General features: G+C 35.0%; 1 protein-coding gene across 1 annotated transcript in view; it reads left to right on the forward strand.

Annotated features, from left to right (window-relative positions):
* The window catches only part of LTN1 (listerin E3 ubiquitin protein ligase 1), a 72,377-nt gene extending 65,815 nt beyond the window's left edge, over nucleotides 1-6,562 (forward strand). The window contains exons 26-30 of the mRNA XM_053564932.1: nucleotides 1,243-1,414; nucleotides 2,612-2,832; nucleotides 4,364-4,558; nucleotides 5,398-5,565; nucleotides 6,127-6,562. Of these exons, the coding sequence (XP_053420907.1) occupies nucleotides 1,243-1,414; nucleotides 2,612-2,832; nucleotides 4,364-4,558; nucleotides 5,398-5,565; nucleotides 6,127-6,189 (819 nt within the window). The 3' untranslated portion in view covers nucleotides 6,190-6,562. The remainder of the gene's footprint in view (nucleotides 1-1,242; nucleotides 1,415-2,611; nucleotides 2,833-4,363; nucleotides 4,559-5,397; nucleotides 5,566-6,126) is intronic.
* The last annotated feature ends 8,895 nt before the right edge of the window (nucleotides 6,563-15,457 follow it).

Consider the following 15,457-nt stretch of genomic DNA (forward strand, 5'->3'; position numbering starts at 1 on the left):
ATTTTCTTCTCTATTGAAGATTCAGTCAATGATCATGTTTGCATTTGTTTGCCATATTTTAAAAATTTCTTCAGTCTGTAATTTTCCTGTCTTTTCTGTCATGGTTTTAGCCAGCTGTTTTGTAGACTCTTTTTACAATTTGGATTTGTCTGATAATTTCCTCAAAAATTCTGGTTCATTTTCAGCAGGAGTATTTACTGTTCCAGTTGTGATGTGTCCTCAGTTTGTGTGCCTCAGGACGCAGAGGGTGTCTTTGTATTCTTTTACAGCTTGAATATCCCTTATCTAACACGCTTGGGACTAGAACATTTTTGGATTTCAGATTTTTTAGATTTTGGAATACTTGCACTTTACTTAAAAGTTAAGCATCTGAAACCCAAATCCTAAAGTGAGCATTTCCTTTGAGCATCATGTTGGAGCTCAAAATGTTTCAGATTTTGGAGCATAAAATTTTGAAATTTTTGGATTTGGTTTCCCCACCTATATTAGCAATGTTAAGTCGGTAAAGGTAGTGCCCCCCCCCCCCAGATTGCTCTACTATAATGGTGCTTTGGCCAACATATTTTAAGAATCAATTCCAAATCCTATGGCTTGATTCTTGTATTTGAGTATTTATAGTGTTCAGAAAATGGTGTCTATACTATGTGTAGAAGGCGATGCATGGTATGGTGGAAGAAATCACGTTAAAACAAATACATGTATCAAAAGACTACAAAGTAAATGTGAAAAATGCAAAAAATTGCATTATTAAAGGATGAGGAGGCTTTGAAAAGCACAAGTCTCACACAGATGCTTATAGAGCTCCCTGTGGTGTCAGATTTTCCTATTTTAAAGAGAGAAACCAGAATTCCATATTTTTATGTGCAATTTTGTTGTGTATCCCAAAGGGATGCTGGACTGTTTGTTGATCAGCCATAAAAATGGGATTCGTTGTAGGCAGGAATTTGAAAAATTAAGAAGTATGGTGTGGAAAGAATGTGTGGAAGACTTGGGAGGAGAGTGAGCAAGTCTTCTATGGGAATGGTAAATAGATTTTCTTGGCTCATACAGAGATGCCAAGTTAAGGTAAGCATATTAACAAGGACAATTTGAGAAAGATGTTAGAAATCAATGCTAATAATGAAGGGATAGTGAGAATATCTGCTAGTTTATGAGGAAATGAACTCTGTTGTACCTTGATTTATTTCTTCTGATTGTCTTGGTTTAGTTGGTTTTACTAACCAAGTTTTTACTGTCCACCAGCTTCGGGCTTTGTATTCAATGTACCTTCGGAAAACAAAGAGTTTAAATAAATTGCTTTATCACCTGTTCAGGCTTATGCCAGAAAACCCAACCTATTCAGAGACAGCTATTGAGGTCTCAAATAAAGACCCTAAGACATTCTTTACTGAGGAGCTCCAGCTAAGTATTAGAGGTCAGTAAGATAAGTGTTTGTGTTCTGTCTTTTAAAGACAAGGTTCATACTAGGTTGTATTAAACTCTTTTCTGGTGGTATGGAGAATAACACTGAACTGTGGGTTCTGGTTTTCTGAATTTTGAAATAGAAAGTTTTTTTATAATTCTTTATATAGGACAGATAATTAGACTTTATGGATACAGTTGTGAAGAATTTAGTATATTTTTGAAGCTTAGCATGTTGAGACTGTTATCTTTTAGTCTATAAACAAATATTTGTCATATGATGACATTTTTTAGTCATGTATTTCATTTATTTTAGTTTTATTTTTTGAGACAGAGTCTCACTCCGTTGCCCTGGGTAGAATGGTGTGGCATTATAGAGTCAAATTCTTGGACTCAAGAGATCTTCTTGCCTCAGTGTCCTGAATAGCTGGGACTACAGGTGCTTACCATAATGCCCGGCTAGTTTTTCTATTTTTAATAGAGATAGGTTTTCACTCTTGTGCAGGCTGATCTTAAACTTGTGAGCTCATGCAGTCCACCAGCCCTGGTATCCCAGAGTGCTGGGATTACAGGTGTGAGCCACTGCCCCCAGCCGGTAGGCATGTAAATAAGTAGTCTTCTGTTGAGGAAACAAAGATGCATAAAATTTGTTTCCTTCACTCTGTGAGCTCAAATTTTAGCTGAGAGAGTAGACATGTACATCCAGCTATGCTATAGGATTATAAGCAATTTACTAAGAATAGGAACTTTTTAAATGTCTTGATGATCTGAGGATGGATTGCATCTTGTGAGTATTGAGGTGGGTGTTCTAGGACTTTTATGAACCTCGGCAAGCTCCAGGGAAAGTAAAGGAAGCCAAACTTCATTTCATAATTTGTAACATGAAGAATCTTTTTGTAAACATGTGTTATATTTTGTTTGTACTTTTTCAAGTGAAATATACAGTGCTATTTCTAGGTAAAATTTTCAGTGTCAGTTGTATTTTTACTTTTTTTTTTTTTTAATTTATTTTGCTGTTCTTATCGTTCATTTTGAATGTCTGGGAGGATGCTACTACTCCAGAGTTCTGGTTTCTCTGCTATGTTTTTATTATGAGCTATAGCACTACTGTTGAGGAATAATGGTGATTTTCTAAGGAAAATACTTTTATTAGTCTATTATTCTATGTAAGAAATACATGTTACTAACCAAGAATTTGTTTTTTTCTCAGAAACAGCGACTCTTCCGTACCATATTCCACACTTGGCTTGTTCAGTCTATCACATGACATTGAAAGACTTGCCTGCCATGGTTAGGTTGTGGTGGAATAGCAGCGAGAAGCGTGTTTTCAATATTGTAGATAGATTTACAAGCAAGTATGTCAGCAGTGTTCTTTCTTTTCAAGAAATATCTTCTGTGCAAACAAGTACACAACTGTTTAATGGCATGACGGTTAGTATTGTCTTAACTTTCTAGAAAAGTTGTTTGAATATTGGTTGTCACTGTGAATATAATAAACCTGGGAGCCTTGATTCAGAATTTATAGAAATTGTCTGCCTTATTTTCTGATTCTCATGTATAAAATCCCAACATTATTTTATCTGTGGATTGAAATGGTAGTATAATTTCATTTGCCCACCAAAAAGTTTTTGAGTATTCATTAGTTCATTGAAAATATATATTGGAATACTTAGCACATGCCAAGCAGTGTGTCCTCAATCACCTGAGAAATGAACAGTTGAGTAGTGTTGAGTTCCTGTCCTGTAATAACATACAGTCTAGCAAAGGGAAGAGAGTGATACTGATAAGAATTTTTGCATTGGAAAGTGGCACAGTAAGAAAAAAGTGTGCTCTGTGATCTGAGTGGAAAAGGTTCATCTGGCTGAGGGAATTAAATGAGACTTTATAGAGGAAGATTAATTTGAGTTGAGCAGGATTTTGTTATGGGGAAAACAGCAAGGAATTTAACAGAGAAAACAGTAGGGCAAAATCTAAAAGCATGGGGATGAGAATGTCATTTCTGTGATTGCCCAAGTTACGATGAATAACCCAGTATTCATGTAGAGCAGAGATCCCGAAGGGAAATAGAGAGCAGACTGCTTCAACAATGGATTAAAGCTATGTTGGGAAGGGCCTCAAATTAACAGTCTAAAATATTTGGTTCTGTTCAACTTCTAAAGATTTTCCATTCAGCTAGTAACATAGAGTTACAATCTGTGAAATTGCTCTGACTGCAATATATAGCATGAGTTGTTGGCATAGAAGTGGGATTCCAGTGAGTAGTTGGGGAGAAGAGTGGGGTAGACATTATGAGCAAAGAAGTAGGGTCTGCATGAGATAGTATCAGGGGGAATGTAGAAGAGGAGGGATGTGAGAAATTTGTAGTGGTGATTTAGTTAAACTTGCAACTGATTAATATCTAAGTTGGGGTGGAAGGAGAAATTTCAGATGATGCTATGGTTTTTAGCTTGGAAATAAGAAAGTAAGAGCAAGTTTTTAAAGGATGATAATGTGTGTTTTATGTTGAGTTTGTATGTTAGTATGAAAAAAAAATCAGGTATAAATGTTGTAGAAGTTCCTGGTTAGCTCCAAAAACTCAGGAGAATACTGTGGTAGACAAAGCCTGAGGTGACATAGAAGTGACATTTTATTCTCTGGGTGTGGAAGAGAAGAGATAATTAGTAACATATTTTGTCATTTATCTACTGAAGAACTATTTATTATGTTGTAAGTCTAATTTAATAAAACATAATTATGAACAATGCATTTTTTAAAAAACAAACTTTGTATACCATAAAATTCCCATAAATCATGCCAGATTTTATTTAAACCCATTTATTGAGTATCTCATGTTAGATAAATAAATGTGTTTATGTGCATTTTCTGTGAACAAAGACTTTAGCTGCTAGTAGTCAACCTGTCAAAATGTTTTTTGATGAATGAAGGAAATTTGGCAGAAAAAGTTACCTTTACTGTGTTACAGGTTAAAGCTCGAGCTACTACTCGGGAAGTAATGGCTACTTATACTATTGAGGACATAGTCATTGAACTTATTATACAGTTGCCTTCAAATTACCCACTGGGTTCAATAACGGTGGAAAGTGGGAAAAGAGTTGGAGTGGCTGTTCAGCAGTGGCGGAACTGGATGCTGCAGCTGAGCACCTACCTCACCCATCAGGTGAGTGTCCGTCAGCCCTGGGGCTTTCCAGACAAGAAAGAGATGATCTATTTCAAAGGATAGTTAAACACAAAATATATCTCTTCTGCCTAAGATACTAATAGACGTTAATTTTCCATGGATAAATGGCTTGAAACTCCCATCTCTGTTTTAATTTTTAAGGCTCAGAATTTGCTTTCTAGTGTTTGAAAAGGAGTGACTTTTCATTGGTACTGTAGAAGATGTAGAAAAATATGTGATAGTAAAAAACTTGTGTGAAGGAAATCTTTTGAAAGATACATTCAGACAGATGCATTCTTCCTGAGCTACCTTTATTCTTAGATTTCATCATCTCTTCTTTGGTTAGAGAAATACCACTCTTCTCAAAGACTTTTGACCTTTAATCAAATTATAAATCTTCTTCAGTCCTCGTTGCACACTATGAATATCACAGGGAATTATTTTAAAAGAGATTATGTTCAGCAATATTGTAGAATTGGAAAAAAGCAGTTGGGAAGGTGAGATAATTGTATCATTTTCAGTTAAAAATTAGGAGAAAGATCTAAATGATGTAATTATTAAAAGATATCATATAATAAGCTGAGGCCATAAGAATTGAAGTATAATTTCAAAAGCCTTCAAAGTTTATCTTGAATGGAGCAAAATTATAGCTGGTTTTTTAAATTTGAGAAGTTATCAAAAAAAAAACTAACATTTATAAAACTTCAGAATGTGTATGTAGTCAAGCAGTTTCTCTTCTTTCAGGATTATAATTCAACTTTTAAATTTGTGAAATTGAATAAAAATAGTATAGGTGGTCTTCAACATATAATGCCTCTTACTTTTCTTCTTGTTAACAGAATGGAAGTATAATGGAAGGCTTAGCATTGTGGAAAAATAATGTAGACAAACGTTTTGAGGGTGTTGAAGATTGTATGATCTGTTTCTCAGTCATTCATGGTTTCAACTATTCTCTTCCCAAAAAAGCCTGTAGAACCTGCAAGAAAAAGTTCCATTCAGCCTGCTTGGTAAGTCTAAGGAGAATTAAACTTACCTTAACATTGGAGGAAAAGCAATGTATATTGAACTCTTAATTGTAGTTAATGGGAAACACGTTAAAAAGTAATTTTTCAAAATCTTTAAAAGATGATTACTAATTTACTGACTCTATGGTGGTATCAGAGTAGTTTAATAAAGCAGTGTTTCTAATAACAGCTGTCAGCACTCAAGAAATAGGTGATCTTGTGAGATCCAAACCATTGAGGAAACTACAAGGACTGGAATTGGAGGCATCTGACATCGGAGCCCTTTGCTCTTTTTAAACATCACGTTGGAAAGGAGGCTGTCCTATGTTTAGTTGCTTTGTGGGAGATCTTCCTCGTATCTCAGTGGTGTGCGCTTGAGCCTAGGTTGAAAGAATCTTAGTGTAGCCTTTGCAAGTAATATTCAGTTGTGCTGATTTTGGAGATAAAAATTTTAGTGTTCTTCCCTTTTCATTTTATATTTTGAAGGTTACTTTAGACGTGTGTGTGTGTTTAAGGTGACAGCTTTAAAAATTTCTTTAACATTTAAAACCTTTTCTTTTTCAGTACAAATGGTTTACATCTAGCAACAAATCCACTTGTCCACTCTGTCGTGAGACCTTTTTCTGAGTTTTTTTCTCCCCATTGGAAGCGGTTATCCCTGAAGTAACTCAAGCAAAGGCATTGGATTCAGATCCATCATAAAGTGCTCATGTGTGGAAGCCAGTGAACATTACTTTCCAATAGGACCTTCTCTGGAAAATTATTTTGGTTAATATAATAATCCTGAAATCAGGTTTGCTTATCTTTAGATTGCTTTGTAAATGTTTAGAAACCTTTTCTTTTACAAAATAATATTACATACTTGAGAGAAAATATTTATATTAATGGTTTAATCTCTTTGTATATTGAATAAATATGAAAAAACCCTAAATTACAGAATTGGAATTTGTGAAAACATTGTACAACTATATTATATTATTAAACCCATTCAGTTTGTTGATCCATGTTCTAGAATAGCCCAAGGGAAGCAAAGTGAATTGAGAGAGCCGATTTACATCTACAGATATTTTAAAACTTTATTTATTAGTTATGACAATAAAATTAGTAGTATTCTGATTATAGATTATTTTAATGATAAAATGATACTAAGTTATTAATATGGCTTATCTTAAGCTACTTAAAGCATGCTCTGAAATCCTATATAAAAGAGTGGAAACTGAATTTTAAGGTACTTCCATTTATCAAGGGTTATGAAATTCAGAAAATTAAATTGATGACACTGACCTTTTGCTTGTGGAAGAATTATTTCCATGGATTGGTGAAATTTACATTGTAAACTTGTCAGTGAATTTATTATTCAGTTTGAATCTCCCGAGGGTGAGAATTTCAAGAAATAATAATTCAGTTCTTTCATTTGTGAAGCAGAAGGATAGTTATTTCTCTATTGAGAGAGAAGAAATACATGAATAAATATTATTGAAACTTAAAGATTGGTGAAAAAAACAAAACATTTAAAAATATTGTAGGAAGCTTTCATTTTTGTAAGCAAATTTTTGCTGTTCTTACCAGGCACGGTTTCACTAATAAGGGATTTGGGGGAGCAAACTTTTTTCAGCCTTCAGAAGTGAAAATTAAGGATTTTAACAGTAGATAAATTTAGTATAACAAGCTGAAGTGGTGGAGTTAAGTGAAAGCCTGCCTTTTTGCCATGGTACTATTACCCTTAAAAATTGGGTTGAAAATATAAAAGTTTGGAAATTTGGAACTTGGAAAAATTTTATTGCAGTCTTCCATTACATGGGAAATAGCATATCTAATAGCAAGGTTACCTGAGAGATCAGCCAGTCATCTGTGCTGCAAATGTTTAACTAGTAAAAAGCAACTCACATCAAATAAAATTATGCTTACCATCAACTGAGTAAAATGACTGTTATTGAAATAGTATGAATGTGGTCAGAGGATTGTAGTGAAGAGTGAAGTATTACGTATGAGTTACAGAGCTCTTGAGTGTATTTGTAGATGCATTGCCCTATCCAGTTTTGTCTGTCTCCTGAATTTTTCTGTGTAGTATTTATTATTACCTTGAGGCTTAAAGAATAAGTGAAGTACAGATAGCAAAATTTTACTACCTCTTATTAATCCCTTTCTTGAAATGTTCTCTTATCTGTGTCTCACTCTGACATAATAATCTAAAAGGATTGTGTTACTCCCCAGTGGAAACTATACACTTTTCCTTTAAAAATGGTTTTATAAGAAGACTTTGTCTATAACCTTTCCAGTATTGGTACTTCTTGGCTTCTGACCCAGGCCTCATGTAGAAAAGAGAATATTGACGTATTATTTTTCCACATTAGTATTAAGGCATCAGGTTCTTGGTAAAACACTACAATTATGTAGTTATAATTAATTACTCTTCATATTTAGGATTCAATACATTTCTTTAAGACTTGTAAGTATAATTGTAAAGCTTGTTACTGTTTATAACGCTAAAAAAAAAAAGCTTTCCAAAATAAGACTGAAATTCAGAATACTACTTTAAAGTTTTATTTATATACCTTTGAAAACTATAACAAAAAGCAGCCATTAAAATATAAAGATAAGGACATTTAAAAATTGCATGAAATTCAGAGCCCGTTAGCAAAATTATTAATTTAAGACCCCCAAAGTAGACGACAAATTTTTAAATTTATTTTTGACTTTTTTTTTTTTTTGCAGTTTTTTATTTATTTATTTTTTTGGCCGGGGCTGGGTTTGAACCCACCACCTCCGGTATATGGGGCCAGATCCCTATTGAGCCACAGGCGCCGCCCTATTTTTGACTTTTTAATTTACCACCCAAGTTTTGTGGCTTAAATAATATGTTATTACCTGATAACATTTTTGTGGTATGAATAATTAATGTTATTATTTGATTGTTATATATGCCCATTAAAATTCTTTTTAATTACAAAATTCTTAATTTTAATTACATTAAAATTCTTTTTAAATATTCAGAAAAATAATAATATAAATGCCCTTGTATTCCTCACATACTATTTTGCCAAATTTGCTTCTGATTTTTAAAGAAATAAAATGTTACTTTTTCCTACCCCTCCTGGCGTCATTCTCCTCCTTCCCTTCCTAGAGCTAACCCATTATTCTGAAAGTGGTGTGACTCCTATATAAGATTTTTAACTTTTCCATGTGTTTGTATCCATAAACAATATGTAGCAATTTTTAAAAAAATTTATATTCACTACGTAATCTTTTTTAACTTGCTTTTTCATTTAAGACAGTATAGTGTTCAGTATCTTATTTGTTTACTTAGCCTTTCCCCCCAGTAATTGTTATAATTTTTTTTTTTTTTTGCCATTTTGAACAGCGATACAAGCGTACATTTTATTTATTTATTCATTTTTTTTGTGACAGAGTCTCAAGCTGTCGCCCTTGGTAGAGTGTTGTGGTGTCACAGCTCACAGCAACCTCCAACTCTTGGGCTTAAGCGATTCTCTTGCCTCAGCCTCCGGAGTAGCTGGGACTACAGGCGCCCACCACAACGCCTGGCTGTTTTTTTTCCTTGCAGTTAGGCCGGGGCCGGGTTCAAACGCGCCACCCTCAGCCTATGGGGCCGGCGCCTCTTCACTGAGCCAAAGGCGCCGCCCTATTTATTTTTAGTATTATTATTATTATTGTTTTTTGAGACAGAACCTCAAGCTGTCGCCCTGGGTAGAGTACGTGGCATCACAGCTCACAGCAACCTCCAACTCCTGGGCTTAAGCAATTCTCTTGCCTCTCTGCCTCCCAAGTAGCTGGGACTACAGGCACCCACCACAACGCCCAGCTATTATTTTTTTTTTTTTTGGTTGCAGTTGTCGTTGTTGTTTGGCAGGCCAGGGCTGGTTTTGTACCTGCCGGTTCTGGTGAATGTGGCTGGCACCTTAGCCACTTGAGCTACATGCGACGAGCCAAGCGTACATTCTTGAACATGTCACCTAATGCAGATGTGGACGTACGCCTACAAATGGAAATTCAGGTAGTAGGATACATATATACTATAGCTTTAGGGTTTATCAAATTGCCTTCCATTGTAGTGCACAAGTTTGCACTCCCGGCAGCAGTACAAGAAAATTCTGGTTTTCCTACCTTGTCACCAACATTAGTCTTATTAGAATTGCTAAGTTTTCCAGATTGAGAGCTATGAGATGGTAGCTCCTTGTTTTAACTTATATTTCTCTAAGAATCTTAGCTTTGTTTTATATATTTGTTTCGACATTATTTTGTAAATTGTCCATGATCTGTCCCTATTTTTTTTACTAGACTACTTGCGTTCTTATTGGTTATAGCACTTTTATCTGTTATAGGACTTCTAGCTTGTGGTTTGTCTTTAACAAGGTCTGTGATTACCTTTAATTTTACTGAATTTTTCTGTTAAATTTAATCAAATTAATCATTTTTTTCTTTTAAGATGGAGGCTTTTTATGTTGTTTTAAAAATTTGTTACTTTCCTTAGGTTTAAAAAAATTTCATTATACTTTATTCTAAGTTTTAAATTTCAAAATGTGTTTAATTCATCTGGAAATAATTTTTATAACTGTTGTTAGAATTCTTACTCTATGCTGATAACCAACTTCACAGAATTATTTATTAAATATATACCCATTCCCCCACCTAGTTTGTAGTACCTCATCTCTTAGATGTATTACTTAATAATCTCCTTGGTTTCTGGACTCTGTTCTGTTCCATTATCTATTTATCTTTGCTAATTCTACGTGTTTTTTTTTTTTTTCTTTAAAGATTTACAATTAATCTTGAAGGGTAGATGGGTAGTCCTTTGATCTTTTTTGTCAAAACAACTTCTTTGCATCCTTGGATGGCCATATCTTCTACCTAAGAACCTTCTCTTCCCCTATTTATTTAATATCATTGCCAATTTGTTCTCACTATAATGGATTTTCTCAAGAAGAATTTGACAAGTGTCCATCTTAGGCTTTATCTGGTATGACCAGGTGGCTTTTCTGATTTTGCCAGATTTTATCCTCAAGATCTTACAACTCAATTATTCTAAAATTTTTTTTTTCTTCAAAATTGGAGGCAAATATTTTATTTGTGGTGGAATCCTTTAATCTCTCCATAGGTTTCTATTTTATAAATTTTTTGCAAACGACTTTTGTTAGGGCAGTGTTTATCATGAAGGTCTTTTATTTCTAATATTGTTGATAATGTCTTTTTTTTTCTTACTGTGGATATTTATTTATTTATTTATTTTTGAGACAGAGTCTCAAGCTGTTACCCTGTGTAGAGTGCTGCGGCGTCACAGCTCACAACAACCTCCAACTGTTGGGCTCAAGCAATCCTCTTGCCTCAGTCTTTTTTTTTTTTTTCTATTTTTAGTAGAGACAGGGTCTTGTTTTTGCTCAGGTTGCTCTTTAACTTGTGAGCTCAAGCTATCCACCTGCCTCGGCATCCCAGAGTGCTAGGATTACAGGCGTGAGCCACCCCACCAGGTCTATGGATTTCTTTTTAAGGACAAGAACCTTTTTGGTAGCATTGAGGCATCAAATAATTTGTATACTTAGTTTCCAGATTTTATAGAGGAACATAAGGGGATTCAGAGACTACTTTCTTTCCATTACATGAATTCATAAAGCTATTTAAAAAATACACTGGCTGTAAGTTATTCACAGTTTTGACATGTCCAATAAGACCACAATTTTGGCCACTTTGAACCTATTGACTTTTGGCAAGGTACTGGATTCTTCAGTGGTGTAGTTATTGCATAGTCAGTTGGCATTGTTCTTTTCATTGTTTAAAACCCGTTAATAAGAAGTATTTGTGAGAATTTGATAGGGGAGTGTTCAAAATGTCTGTGCTAGGCATGGACACTTCCAGAATTGCAGAATCATAGCATGGGTTTCACCTTCATCAGCTAATGGTAGTAGAGTTTCTCAGTTTCAAAAGATAATACTAGTAAATGGTCAGATGAGGAGACAGTAATATCCTTTATGTGGTATCACTGTTTTTTTTTTGCACATTGATCTTGTACTCTACAACTGTGCTGAACTCAATTAGTTTTAGACACAGGGTCTTTGTCACTCAAGCTGGAGTGCAGTGGTGCCATCATAGCTCACTGTAGCCATAAACTCCTAGGCACATGTGAAGCAATCCTGCCTGAGCGCACCAAGTAGCTGGGATTACAGGCATGCACCACCATGCATGGCTAAGTTTTTAAAAAATGTACTGTAGAGATGGGGTCTCCCTGTGTTGGCAGGATGGTCTTGAACAACTGAAATCCTCTTATCTCAGCCTCCCACAGGTACTGAGAGTACAGTCGTCAACCACCATGCCCAGCATTTCTAATGGTTTTCCTAATGGACTGCTTAGGATTTTCTACATACTAGAGAATATCATCTGCCAAGCAGAGATAGTTTCACTTCTTTTCCAGTATGGATACCTTTTCTTTCTTTCTTCTTCTCTCCTTTTCTTTTTCTCCCTCTCTCTCTCTCTTTTTTTTTATTGTTGGGGATTCATTGAGGGTACAATAAGCCAGGTTACACTGATTGCAATTGTTAGGTAAAGTCCCTCTTGCAATCATGTCTTGCCCCCATAAAGTGTGACACACACCAAGGCCCCACGCCCCTCCCTCCATCCCTCTTTCTGCTTTTCCTCCCCCCCCCCCCATAACCTTAACCCTCTCTCTCTTTTTAAATCTCTGTTTTGGCTAGAACCTCCGGCATTGAATAAAAATAATGAGAGTAGACATTTTTTTTATGACTAGGGGAAAGTGTTCAGTCTTTTATCTTTGTGATGATAGCTATGTGTGATACAGTCTGATTTAAAGGTGAACTTAGTACAAGATCTGAAAATGCTTCAACTGAGGCAATGAATTTTTTATTTTTTGAGACAGTCTTAAGCTGTCACCCTCGGTGGAGTGCTATGGCATCACAGCTCACAGCAACCTCCAACTCTTAGGCTTAAGCGATTCTCTTGCCTCCCTAGCAGCTGGGACTACAGATGCCTACCACATGCCTTGCTATTTTTTTTGTTGCAGTTGTCATTGTTGTTCTTAGCTGGCCCAGGCCAGGTTCAAACCCACCGGCCTTGGTGTATGGCTGGCGCCCTACCCACTGAGCTATGGGCACCAAGCCAAGGCAGTGAATTTTTGACTCGTTAAATGTGAACTTTTGTGTATGCATAATGTTTTTGAGGTTTGTACTCGCAACATCAGTACTTCATTTCTTTCTATTGCTAAATAATCTGTGTATTCCATTGCATAGTCAGTATTTGCCATAGTTCGCTTCCATTAATCATTTGATGGATATTTGGGCTGTTTCTATGTCTTAGAATTTAGTATTGGAATTAAGTCTGACTTTGAGTAAACTCTCCTCCCCCCCACAAAAAAATGAAAACATCCAAAGTAAATGTGATTTAAATAAGAAATCATTTATTTCTGTCTTATGTAAATGAAGTCTAGATATAAGCAGTTCAGGACTATTTTGTGATAACTTATTATATCATCAAGGACCGAGGCTGTTTTCTATCTTGTTGCTCTATTATTCGGAATGTATGATTTCCACTTATGGCCCAAGTGTTCAAGCACCAGCCATGTTTTGCATGTTAACTCAGCACAAATGAAAGATGAAAAGAGTATGTTTCCTTACTTTAAGGACATTACTCAGAAGTCACACACATTGGAAAGAATTTATTCTTGTGTCCACACCTAGCTGCAAGAGAAGCTGGCAAATAAAATCTTTATTCTAAGCAATCATATGCCCACCTAAAAATCAAGTTTTATTGCTGAAGAAAAGTAGAACAGATTTAGGAGACAGCTGACAGTGTTTATTGCATCTGATAGTTATGTAAACAGTGTAGTCTTTCCTAATACTCGTCAATATTTGCAAGCTTGAAAGACCATAATTTTCTACAGTTGAACATGCCTTTAATGTAGATGTGCAATCTTTTCTAGCCAGTCTGACAATCTTTTTTAATTATGTTTATTCTATTTATGTAATATAATTACTTACATAATTATCTAATAGTCCTGTTTTGTGTTCTTTTTCTCTCTTTTTGTCTTTTTATTGGATTGAATACTTTTTTTTCATTATTTGCATTTTCTATTCTATTATTTTACATTATAAAAATAACAGTTTATTATTTAAGGTTATCCTCGAGCTTACAGCATTTATACTTGCCTTGTCAATTAAGTAATTACATTTTTTAGACAACATTTCCCTTGATTTAACATCCCTTTATCTTAACACACACTCCTTTTCATGGCTACATAGCACAAACATTGTCATAGTCTGTTTCATATTAGCTTTTAAGCAATGCCTATGAATTTAACGTCTTACTTGTTTTCTTATCTTACTGTGGTGGCAAGACTTCAGAGTAAACAATTCTATCCTTGTCTTTTGATTAATTTTAAAGTGGAATTTAGTTTGTCACTAACTGTGATGTACCCCAGGCTTGGGTTACATCCACTGTTTTGGTCAGGAAGTTCCTATTTGCTTATATTTTTAAGTCCTGAATGGATGATGAGTTTTATCAAATGCTTTTTCTACATCTATTGAGCTGACTATGGTTTTTTCCCCCTCCCTTTCTATTCTTGTGGTGGATTACATAAATAGGTTTTGTAATTCTGAACCATCCTTGTATTTTGCAGATAAACCCTATTTGGCTATTGTTCTTTTGCTCTTATTTGTGAACTTAAAAATAATTTCAAATTTTGCATCTTTGTTCACAAATAAAATTCACTGGTGTAACTGTTCTTGTCTGAGATTATTATTTCAATTTTCTTCTGTTAATGTTGGGTTTGTCCTATCCTTTCCCCTTTCATTTCTTTTTCTTTTCTTATTTGCTGGCTAGGACTTCCCGTGGAGATCCTGAATGGGAGTGGTAATAGGTAGTGTCTTTCTTTGGTTTCTGACTTAAAGAGAATGCTTCCAGTGTTTTCCACTTTAAGAATATTTGCCATAGTTTTTTGTATACAGACTATATCAGGTCAAAGTTCCTTGTCTTCCTAGTTTGCTATGTATATTGAATTTTAACAAATGTTTTTCCACATCTGTTGAGGTGATACAGTATTATTTTTCTTTCCTTTAATCTATTAGAATGATAAATGGAGTTTATAGATTTTTCTATTAAACCATGGTTACACTCCTAGGTAAACTCAATTTGGTTATGATGTATCATCTGTTTTATATATACTGCTAGATTCAGTTTGTTGAAATTTTATTATTTTTTTTCCTCCATGTGGATGTGATTGGCCTGTAATTTTCCTTTCTTACATAACCCTTATCTGGTTTTGTTATTAAGGTTTTGTTATAAGGTTTAATACAATTATCTGGGGAAATAATTACAAGAATTACCTCCTTTCTTGGGCATACAGCTCAAGTATATTGGCATCATCTGACTGGGTTCCAGCCACTGGACTGTGAAGGGACTTACGCTCCTTCCAGGACTGGCTCATAAAAACCTCCCATGCATGCTATCCCTTTTCTTCCCCTCTCCATGCTGACAGATTACAGGCTGACTGTGATGGTGGCACAAAATAGAAGGATCCTGAGTATCTGAATGGAATAGAATACTTGCCATTCCCTGGACAAATCTCATTAGACTGTACTATGAACGAGCGATAAACTTTTATTGTGTCACTAATGAAGGACTTGATGCACGGTAGTGGAAGGCTGCTGTGATAAAACCCTAAAATACTTGGTAGTGGTTTAGTCATTTGGGGGAGAGGGGTGAGGAGAGGTAAGGAAACTACTGTCAGAAGCTGGAAAGGTGGCGACCACTGAAGTTATTTATACATTGGCAAAACAACTGGTAAAACTGTGATCTATGGCATTAATTACCAACTGAACTTAAGGGGAACAGGTTGGAAAACAGTATTTGTAGTGTATGTTGATTGTCATTGATT

This window comes from Nycticebus coucang, chromosome 16, assembly GCF_027406575.1.
Source record: "Nycticebus coucang isolate mNycCou1 chromosome 16, mNycCou1.pri, whole genome shotgun sequence".
In the NCBI taxonomy this organism is placed as follows: Eukaryota; Metazoa; Chordata; class Mammalia; order Primates; family Lorisidae; genus Nycticebus; species Nycticebus coucang.